The sequence below is a fragment of the Buceros rhinoceros genome, unplaced genomic scaffold, assembly GCF_000710305.1.
Source record: "Buceros rhinoceros silvestris isolate BGI_N320 unplaced genomic scaffold, ASM71030v1 scaffold17316, whole genome shotgun sequence".
In the NCBI taxonomy this organism is placed as follows: domain Eukaryota; kingdom Metazoa; phylum Chordata; class Aves; order Bucerotiformes; family Bucerotidae; genus Buceros; species Buceros rhinoceros.
The window spans coordinates 31,602-43,093 of NW_010418295.1; the positions used below are offsets into that span (position 1 = coordinate 31,602).

The 11,492-nt window shown below is 44.4% G+C and overlaps 1 protein-coding gene across 1 annotated transcript in view; it reads left to right on the forward strand.

Annotated features, from left to right (window-relative positions):
- The window catches only part of GAREM (GRB2 associated, regulator of MAPK1), a gene marked incomplete at its 5' end in the record, with an annotated part of 20,452 nt that overhangs the window by 1,354 nt on the left and 7,606 nt on the right, over positions 1–11,492 (forward strand). The window contains one exon of the mRNA XM_010138495.1: positions 8,593–9,771. Coding sequence (XP_010136797.1) covers positions 8,593–9,771 — 1,179 coding nt within the window. The remainder of the gene's footprint in view (positions 1–8,592; positions 9,772–11,492) is intronic.

The following is an 11,492-nucleotide window of genomic DNA, read 5'->3' on the forward strand; positions in this document are numbered from 1 at the left end:
AGAGCGTCCTAGAGCTGGGCTGCAGTGGCGCAGATCCACGTCATGTACCGTACAAGGGAAACTGGTTGATGCTGCTAGTGCAAAATCAGTACAGAGTTTCCTGGTCCCTTGTGTAGCAAGGTGGGGTTTGTATAACAGCCTTTGAATGACTTTTTCTGGCACTGCTACAGCTGGGGGACACCAGTTAGTCTGTAATTTTTGTAGGTGTGAAACACGATTGCTGTAAGTGCAAGAGCTCATCAGTTAATTCATTTGGCAACACAGACTCGGGCCTTTCAAAACAGCAGGTTGTTTTCCTGGATGTTCTCCATCTACCTGAACCCATAAAACACAGCCTTTCATGAACAAAGCCTGCATCAGAAAGGTGGAACTCTTCTACTTCGGACGTAGTTGGGCAAATCAAGACCACAAGAAAATATCGATTCTACCTAGGAAAATCAGTCTTACCTTGGAACTGCCAGCCTGAGCCAATGCCATTATTTCTCAGTCATTTAGTGATCAGTTCAAGAGAGTGGCACAGTAAAATGCGCAGCTTTGGTTTTATAGGGAGAAAAGTATTTGTCTGCAGGCTCGTTTAAACGCGAAATGTTGTATCTTGAATTTAATATCAGTGTACTTAAAAATCTTTGCCATATTTAGCAAACTGAGAAGTAGGCATAGTTTACTGTTAGGTAACAAATCCATTTTTAAAAGGTGTTATAGTGATACTCTTTAATGTATATAACAGTAATAATAATCCAGGTTTAACCGAGTTACATGGTTATCTTGGCGGTATTGCTCTTGGCATTTTTTCACTTTCATAGAAGTCTATTCCAAGGTTATCATCTTCCAAAAAATAAATGAACTTAACAGGATTTATTAAAGTGTTTAATAACCCTTTACATGCAAGAGAATTATTTACGCTACGATTCTAATACAGGGTAGATCCTGTCAAACTGATCAGAGCAAGGGGAGGAATACTAAGTACAGCTGGGTTTTGTCCAATGCGGTGTTCCCGTTTCAGTTCAGAAGAGCGTGTCAGAAGGTAGCTAATCTGAAATAATAATAAAAAAAAAGATATGCCAAAAATATCTGATGAAGCATTTAAGATGAGGAGGGACTCTGAAGTCTGGGAATTCTTTCTTGTTCCAAACACTAAAGTCTTTCATGGATCATTCCTGAAGAAGGAGCCTGTAGAGTTACAAGGTGCCACCAGGCTGTCACTGCATGGTTTTGTCTGTCTTCTTGTGCCAATATGCCGTGGCTATGGTTTGACTTGGTTGCAAGCCTTGCTCCTCTGTGTAAACCCTTTGCTACTCCAGCAGGGTTTTACAGCTAGCGCTGCCGTTCAGCAAACTGCCCTCTCACTGTGGCAGGCTGTGGGATCTTCTCCAAGGGGCTTACTTTATTTTTACTTCATGTATTAGTTGTTCAAGGGAAAAATAAACCACCTCATCCTGGGGGAGGCAGGGGATACAGGTCTCCCCTTCCTTTTCCCTTCCCCCCCGCCCCCCGTCCTTTTCCCTTTTTTCTCTTTCCTTCCGCACAGTGTTGCAGCTAGGCAGCCTTTCTGGGCAGTGTGCTGAGGTAGGGGCTTTTGGACCTGCTGAGTATTCGAAGAAGGACTGCAACACTTACGATCAAGCAGAGCTGGGAGTGGAAGGTGGAGTCACATTTCACAGACTAGCAACCAAAAATTTTAGCTTAAACGAAACCTTTGTAATGGTAATTTCTTGGGATGTACGTACGTACCAGCACCATGCTTGTACGCCCAGTCGGTTGCCTCAGGTACCCAGTGGTCAGCAGCAGCATCTACAGGAACAGCAGTTTAGATGGGGTAAGCTAATTTCACTCAGTCAAATTCAATCTGTTCCTAATTTAAAATTAGAGACATTCTGTCTTTTCTTCACTGACCAGCTAGCTGATAACCTTTTTCGTATTAATATTCAGTGCATAATTGTGGAGAATTTTGTTTGGGTACCAGCATTGCACTACAAAGATGAGGATTTTTTTATTCTCTAGGCTAAGAAGAAAAATATTAAGAAAGTTGAGCTGCCCCAGGGCTCTAGCATGCTGATCCAGCTTAAGTGGATTCCTGCAGTCAGATGCTCTGGTCCCATACAGATGGCAGTTCGTACAAATACCCAGGAAGCTGTTTGCATTAAGACTTAAAACCGGGGGAAAAAACCCGTATCATGCTGAGGGCAATTCACCAAAAGTTCTCTTAAAAAGCGACAGTGTTGTCTAATAGATTGGACATTGGTCAAACCATGAATTCCTGCACTCTGAAACACACTTCAGCTGGTGTCATAGGACCCTTCAAATCTGCCAGGGTATCATTTTTGTCCTGACGTTATCGCTCCGTCTCCCAGGAGGGGTGGTGAAGTTGTTTGCAGAGCCTTTCCAGGATGGAGAGGTGGGTTAGGTAACTATCGCTGTAAGGATTCTTTCCTTTCCTATCAAAGACGTTGTTTGGCTGATGAGAACTTCTGATAGCCGGTTTGGTGATTTTTTTTTTTTTATGTAATCCTCTTTTCACAGCAGTGTAACTGTGTTGGCCCATACAGTGTGTGTTTTGTCAGAAATAAATATATAGTGAAAACTGTGCTTTTTATTTTTTTAATAATTCTTAGTGCAGCACGGGGAAGCAAAATTGATCTCCTGATTTGATTGCAGTTGTGTTGGCTCACATTAACTTGCCCGGAGTTTCCAAAGAGGACATATTTAGCACGCTGTAACCCACACTGGCATTTTTAAATGCTGCAATAGTGTCTTCCTTGAAACCAGTCTGCGTGCAGGTTTGAGCTCCAAATTTGCAGGCAATGTGTAGTGCTTCACCTTGAGAATTAGTGCTTCAGTCCCCTCGTCACCCTGTGATAAATGAACGCCATTGCCTGGCAGTGGCTTCATGTGCTGGTCTTCCTGACCTCCTGTGTAAAGAGATGCTTCGTGTCAGAGCTCTGTGGTATTACCTGTCACATTTAGGGTCATTTTTGGAACACTTTGATTTATTTGAAACATCCTTAAACAACGCAGAGCCAGGTTTTAATGTAGTGATCAGGGCAAAGTTGCTCTTAGCTGAGGGGGAAGCACGTGTGTACCAACATGAAGAGTTATACTTGCTGCTTCTGGTCTTGGGGGACAAACATTTATAAAATAAAAATGGGATGCTGTCTCACTGAATTTAGTCAACTTCTTTGAAAAAATTTTCTGCTAACAGACCTACTGAAGACTGTTTGTTTTGTATTGAAATAATCTTCATTTGTTTGGGAGGATAAACCAGAATTCTTTAAAAAGTGCCTTGACTTTAATAGAAAAAACTATATTCAGTAACTGCAAATCAGAGACCTGCCAGTTAAAATGAGCTCTGCCAAGAGAAATCCTAACTGAGAATTTTTACTGTGAATGCAATACTTGCATTACTATCCTAAGATCTAGCAGGTATAACAAGTGATATGAAGCCACAAATCATTTTTATAAGGAGTTTATATGTGTCCAAGTGATTAAAGACTTCTCCTTCAAACTATAACAAATTAGAACAGTTGAAGTCCGAGACAGGATATTGACTCAGGTGTTATCAAAATCTATTTTTCTGAGTTAATCTTTCCTTAAGCAAAAGAAACAGTATAGCTGAGTTTTCTCAAAAGAACGTGTTTCCCAAATAATCATTCATCACCTTCCTCACGCCTGTCCTCTGCAGTAGGTGTAATGAGCTTTTGAATTGATACTGAATTGCAGGAGTCTTAAAATTTAGAACATTATAGTGCCTGAACTCCCTGCTGGTTTTGTCTGATAAGGTGTCTGTAAGCCAGTAACCTTTCTGGTCAGCATCCTGGCATCAATAGTGAACTGTTGGCATGGTTCAGCATCTGGAGGTAGGGAGGTGGAGGCTAAGTACAGCCTGGAGGAAGTTGTGGTTCTGTGGGTCCTCTGCATGAGGAGTTGTTCAACTTGAATATCGGCTGGTGATTTCTAGATTACTTTGGGGTATAATGTGACAAGCACTGCCTCTTCCACAGAGCTGGGAGCACTCATTATTCTCAGCTGTAATCAGAAAGTGAAGACTGGCTGTAAAAGGCAAGTGAGGGGCAAAGAGGAAATAAAATTGTAGGAGTCATTGTTACAAGGCATAAAGCATCATTGTTATAATGTGTAAAACAGAGAGAGCAACCGTGAAGATAAACGTGTTTGGGGAAGGAGTTATTTCAGAATGCTCCCAAGACCAGCAGTTTAATAACTGAAGGAGACTTTGTGTTTATCACAATGACAGGAACTGGAGGTACGATGGTTACTGCTGCGTGTTGTTGCACTGGAATTCTCCAATGAAGAATTTAAATAGGTGTGAGGAGCGAGCACACTCAGAAAAATTAAAATATGAGGGTACAGTCCCACTGTGATGTTTGAGGAAAAATGTATTGTCCTACCTTCCTTCCCCCCGTTCCTTCAGCTGGTCTCAGCTTCCTACCAATTGCAAGGTCTTCACCCCTGAAGGTTCAAAACTGAAACTGGCAGAAGCCCCAAAGGAGGCGAGAGCATTGCTCAAGAGTGGGCAAGGCAGGAGAAGGGAAGTGTGCCGAAAGCGTGGGGCCGAGTGGAGCTGGGCTGGGACCAGGGTTGGCTGTCCCGGGTATGGTATGCAGCGGAGTGAAGGCTTCTCAGGTGTTTTCTGCCTTCACTTCTGTGTTACCTGTTTTCCAGAATTAGGAGGAGATTCTAACAGTCTGCCATGGAAATATTCCACATCACTCTGTGTTCTGGACTACCTTAACTCTGCTGCTCTGAGGTAGTGCTCTGCTGTCTTCTCTCCATCATGTACCAGTGATATGCTGTGTCACATGCGTGGGCTGGGATGTGCCACTAGCACTTCCAAGCATCTGAAATAGCGTAGGGCTCTGCTACAACCCACCACTGATTGCGTAGCAGGAAGTGGAGGGTGCATGGGATGTGCTTTCGGTGGGGGATGTGAAGGACTGTAGGGGTGTTTGCAGGTGCAAATGCTATTGAGTCAGTGCTGGAAGCTTAGAGGGAGCTGAGTCTGGTGTGGTGTTACCCATTCTGCCCTTTAGGAATAATTTATGATTTTCACTTTCTCCCAGATCTTGTGGTTTCTCAGCATACTGTTTGGTGTGACTTAAATCTTTTCTGAGGAGCTGCTGTGCTGTACTGATTCCCAGGCGATGGGAGCCCTGTGAAGTTCACCAAAGGCAAGCGCAAAGCCTGGCACCTGGGATGCCATAAGCCCTGCAACAAGGTGACAGGCTAGAAAGCGGCTTTGTGGAAAAAGTCCAAGGGGTACCTGATAGACAGTGCTAGTGGTGTGGCAAAGGCAGCCAACAGCATACTGGGCTGACTTAGCAAGAGTGTAGCAAGTCAGGGATGGTGATTATTCCCCATCACCCAGCACTTGTGATGCTACAGCTGGAGTGTTGCTTCCAGCTTTTTTCCAAGAGCACACTAATACGAGGAAGGAAGACGCTGACGTGTGGAAGCAAGTGCAGTATACCAAGATGGTCAGAGGACTGTAGCAAACTGTGTGTGAGGAGAGACAGGGAGAACTGGTTTGTCGAGCCTTGAGAGGACTGAGGAGACCTAGTAGGAGGGTATAAAGAAGACCAAGAGACTCATTTGAGGTGCCCAGTGGGAGGACAAGGGCAAAAGGCATGAGCCAGAACATGAGAATTCTGTTCCAGTGTAAGAAAAAAATAGGAGGGTGGTTGAACAGAGAAAATGTGTATTTTCCATCTTTGGAGAAACTAAAAATTTACCCAGACATGGCCCCTAGCAGCCTGCCATAACTACACTTGCTTTGAGGAGCAGGTTGGGCTAGATGGCTTGAGGGGTCCTGCCCAGCCTGGAGGATTCTACAGGCCTCACCTGATGTCCTGTGCTAAAGTCCATGGCCCTATTTGTTGATGTTTTCGTAAGTTTTGAGGTCATCAGTAAAGTGAAATGTTGAAGTGAACAAGACAGCAAGTTTGGTTTCTATAGGTCATTGCTTCAGAGACAAAATAAAGATCACTTAGCTATGTAATCTGAGACACCAAAACTTAGAGAGATCCATGCCTGAGTTTCTGGATTATTTTAGAGTGATTGCTGTGTATGGTGCAAATGAGAGAGGTATTTGTTGCTGATGTCCTGGAACACGTATTTACCTGCCGTGTATGTGGTACAGATGGTAACTACCATGGGGTGATGAATGACTTAGCCTACCACAGGAGGAGAGGAGTTACCTTTCTTGGCTTTCAGAATTTAAATTTTAAAATACACTTAGACCACTGAGATGTACCGTAATGGGGTTTAATGGACAGGGTTGATGTTGTGCTGTCTTAGACTTTCATTTTCACTTTTTGATTTTTTTTTTCTTAGTTTTGGACAGCAGCTGATACCTTATATTTTTGTTTAGAAGGAAGAGTGCAGAACATTATTTTTTTCAGAGTGCCAGACTATAGAACCATGCCTTGATTCTTCTCTTGTCCCAGCACGGTAAAATTCAGCCCTATTTTGCCTATTGTTACCCATCCTATGACTATAATTTTTAAAAAAGAAATAGTATTTTCCAGATTTTTTTGAATTGAGAATAATTTTGTCTTTAAACATCCATGTCAAATCTAAAAATCCATTTGCTACTTGGCTGGTTGAAATGGATTCCATTAACGAGCAGCTGCTTCGTGAGACCTTCGTCGTGAAGCTCAGCCCGTTAGTTACCTCTGTGGTTTCACATCTGACCCGCCATTTCCTTCTAGAGTGACTTGTTTGTTTGTGAATCACCAGGGAACTGCGAGTTGGCCAAGCAGGAGCTCCCACAGCCCTAAGTTGTGACAGCCCTCGCCAGTGTCCCGCAGGAAGCAAGAAAAAGCTGTAGTATCTGCCTCAAGTTAAAATACCTGACAGCGTAGCTTTCGTTGCCCCATTTGTGGGGACTTGTCGATGCTAGAAACCGATATCCTTACAGAACATCTCTTGGGAAGGGAAGGGGGACTCTGGACAACACACAGAGCCCTGTGTGTCCTCAGCTGTCCTCAGCTCCACCAAAGGCAGGGCTACCTGGCCGTGGCTCAAAGGCGGCAGCACTCTGTGGTGGTTTTGAGGGGAAACCAGCAACGAGCGTCACGCCGGTGTTATCAGCAAAAAAACCCAAGTGCTTTCCTTTCCTTTCGTGTCGCGGTGTTTTGAAGTGTCGCCTGGCCAGCGGTGTGAATTGTGAATGAGTATTACGTCCCATAAAATCCTAGTAGTTTCCTGGATTAGACTGGTTAGTGTTTGTTTAGATAATTCAGGGCTTGAACGACTTCCTCTCCGGAAGCCCCGAGACCGCAGTGCTAAGGCGGCACACCTCGGCTGAGCTGCCTGTGCGGTCGCTCTGAAGGGCTTGCAGGAGATGATCACAACTTTACGGATAGGGGGGAATGGCAGCTCATATCTTACAAAAAGAAGTGTTATTCCCAGCACTTCCCAGTTATTAACTGATGGGAATTACAGCTTTGATTTCACGCAGTGGCTATTCTGGGGTGATACTCCAGTCTGAAGCCTGGAATTTGAACTTCACACAGCTCCATGAAGCCTTTAGGGGCTGTGGAGGTGAGGAAGGGACGTACCATTTAGCATCTGTTTTCATTTGTAATTTTTTAGTGTGTTCCATATTTTCAAATAAAATGGTCTATAAGAGGTTGGTTGTGTTTACCTGATGCACCTTCCTTTTTGAGTAAGAACATGCTGCTGCTGCGGAAGAGCTGGGTGGGTTTTGTTAGGTCCCTGAAAAAGGGCTTTTCACATAAACCCTTCAAATATGCAGCAGAGCAATCTTGTCTGTAGAGTTATTCCAGTCTTAAGGAAATAACTTAAGAAACAAACGAGCCTTGGACATCTGTTTCGCTTTTTTTTTCTTTCCAGGACAATTTCCATACTAGAAAAGCACGCACATGGCTGAGCATATGTTGTTTAATCTCTTAAATTGCAATTATGATCAAAAAATCAGGAAGGAAGTCTATGACTAGGACAGCAAAGCAGAGGGGGTTAGTCATGTAGGATAGACCAATATTCTTGACTTCTCCTTCAGGGAATAGATGTCATCTGTCATTCCCTCTAGCCTGGAAGAGATTATATCAAGGGGGTGTACTTCATCCCTAATGATGACGTCGCCTTTTCTGCTCCTCAGAGAGCTGAAGATGGTGAAGGAAGAAGTTTGCTTCCCTCAAGAGCCTGGTAAATAAGTTCTAGCCAGCAGCAAAAACAAGGGGGCAGGAAAAGTGCCCAAGGGAATCCAGACATGCTCTGTCACAGCTGTATGACACAAGTGGCTATTTGAATTGCTGGGATATGTGGATTTGTCCTTTCTTTAAAAATTGGTTATGTTTGTTCTCATGCCTTCTTTGGCAGTTTCAGGTGGGTGTTTCCCCTCTAATAAGATGCAGGAAGGTGCAAAACAATAAAAAAAGGTTACTTGTCCGAGAGCTTCAGGTTAAACACCTTGCACTTGGCTACTCAGCTGTTCCAATAAAGTCAGTTTAGTTTCTCCCAATATATAATCTTGTAAATTCAGTCTCAGTAGATTTGATATGATTTGAAGTATTATCTTTAGAGGGGTAAACTAAATTTTTTATTATTATTTTGCAGGTGGCTTCAGGTGAATGCAATGAAGACACCGAGGTTTACAACATTACCCTCAGTACTGGGGATGAGCTCACTTTAATGGGGCAAGCAGAAATCCTGTATGCAAAATCGTCTAAGGAGAAGTCACGACTCAACACCATCTTCAAAAAAATCGGGAAGCTTAATTCAATTAGTAAGCTGGGGAGAGGCAAAATGCCCTGCCTCATCTGCATGAACCACAGGACCAACGAAAGCATCAGTCTCCCTTTCCAGTGTAAGGGCAGGTTTAGCACCCGTAGCCCACTGGAGGTGCAGATGCAAGAAGGGGAGCACACGATTCGCAATATAGTAGAAAAAACCAGGCTGCCCGTTAACGTGACTGTGCCGAGTCCTACGCCGAGAAACCCTTATGACCTGCATTTTATCCGTGAAGGGCACAGGTACAAGTTTGTCAACATTCAGACCAAGACTGTGGTGGTTTGTTGCGTGCTTCGAGGCAACAAAATTATTCCCATGCATTTTCCCTTGCACTTGACACTTCCGAAATTTATTCTACCTGACAGTCTGGTGAAGGGGGAGCTCTGGCACGAAACCCTCATCCAGCACTGGTTTAATATATGCCAGGAACAGTTTGACATAGATGAGTATTCCCGTGCTGTGCGAGATGTGAAGACTGACTGGAATGAAGACTGCAAGAGCCCGAAGAAGAGCCGATGCACGGGCCACAGCCACGTGCCGAACTCCCTCAGCTACGCACGGGACGAGCTTACGCAGTCCTTCCACCGGCTTTCGGTGTGTGTCTATGGAAACAACCTGCATGGGAATAGTGAAGTGAACCTCCATGGCTGCAGGGACTTGTGTAACGAGTGGGCCCTGTTCTCTCACGATGCTCTTCAGTACCAGGAGTCTGGTGACAGTAGCAGCGATTACCTTTTTCCTGAAGTTAGTGAAGAATCCATGTTTCTGCCTACAAAACCAGAACTTCCTTATGAAGAGCTATGGTTGGACCAAGGGTCTGGAAAGACAGGAGACCAGCCTCTCACTCGCTCGCTAAGTGAGAAGAACAAATGTGATAACTACAGAGGGTCTTTCCGATCCAAGTGTGGTACCCCGTCTCTTTCTGTACCTGCCACTGTCGGAGCAACCACAAAGTCTTCAGATGTTTCCCTACCTCCACCTCCAGTGCCTCCCAAATCCGAAGCAGTAAGTCAGCATTGCTTATGTTGGTTTGTTTGGGTTTTTTAGCTGGTGAAGAGTTTGGGGGATTTGTTTTTTTTTTAAGGAAGACCTGCGGGGGAGCACGTGGAAGGCAAGGAAACGGTAAGACTTTGTGAGGTGGGCTAGTTTCCTACCAAGTGTAAGTCACGTCCTAAAAATCACCAGAGTGTACTTACTGTAACTGATCTAATGGCTTAATCCTGATACTTTCAGATGATATTTATTGGGGGTCTTTGCTCCCACAGGCAATGTCTAAGAATTGCTCTATCACTTCCTTCCCTGGTCTTCGACATCATCCCTCCACGTGGCCTCCACGTTTTCTCCTATTTTCTGTGGCTGAAGTGTGTGGGGCGTGACCCCACTTGGAACTGCCTCAGATCATGTTATTATGTGAGACTTCAATTAACAAGCCCTGATAATGAGGACAGATAGACTTTTTATGAATTTTAAATGTTTCTAATGAGAAATTGTCTTCTGTGTTATGAGTCTATGGCAGATTTTGAAGAATATTGTGTCTTTGACCTCAAGGAAACTTTATCAAGCTACACCTGAACTAATCATTCTGCACTGCTTAGTGAAAGAATGTTTAACTGCAGAGTTCATAAATGAGCCTTCTAGAGGACTCAGCTTCAAACAGAGCGTCTTTCCTCTTCTGGGGTTTCTAATGAAAACTCGCAGGAGAAATCACTTCTCCAAACCTGAAATGTCATTGAGAATTCAGAGGAAAAATACAAACCTGTTTTATCAATAGGAGTTTATGTGGACTGGGTGGAAAATCCAACTGTTACGTGGATCTCTTGACATAGTCCTAAACATTATTTAAAAAAAAAAAACAAACCCACAAAGGAAAAAAAAGTAAAAGCCCTGAGGAGTGTCTAGGAATCTTTAGTGAAGTTTAAATGATACAGACTTATGTCACATGAATCCTGACTGGGAGAGCTGGGGAGCACCTGCATAGCATCGGTGTGGGGAGATTATAATTTAACACACTAGCTGTGCAGGGGTTTTGCTGGGATTTAAATACAGAAAATAGTGTTCCATTTGCAAGTCTGATGGTAGTTTCAGGAGCGTGGCTGCATAGTTAGCTGAGACTAATCTAAGACCAAGCTGCAGCAAGCCGTGGTGATCCCATCTCTTTCCTGTTGCCATCTGACTGTCAGCAATGCTGGCTGCAGCCTTTCCATCATGAGCCAGATCGCAGTGTGGTTCAAAGCTAAGTTGCATGTCTTCGTGCCGGGTCAGCCTGCTGTGGATTGCCCTGGAGTTCTCCTGGTCAGGCTGTGCAGCTGCGGCAAGGAGAGGGGCGAACGCCAGCGCAGGCGTGAAATGCACAACTGCAGCCCTTTGTGCCACCAACACTTCCCAAAAAACAGCTGCAGCAGCTTCAGCAAAGACAGGAAGGTCAAGACATTATGTCGTCTTAGCAAAGAGTGTTTAGATGTAATGTCTAAGTGTGGGAGCCCAAGAGCGCTTCCTTGCTTCCGAGGTCAGGTATGCACTGACGCTTTGTCCAGACTTTTGGACAGGTGCCCAGCAGCACCATATCAGGATGAGGTTCCCTGGCAGCTGATGTAAACTGGCATGGGGCTGGTCCCACCCTCCTCCTCCTTTCCCAGCCACATGGTCCTGGCTCCTCTTTTGTGCTGGCTCTGGCACTCCTGCGCCTGGGCAGGCAGCCAGGTCGGGATCTGGAAAATGATTAGTTT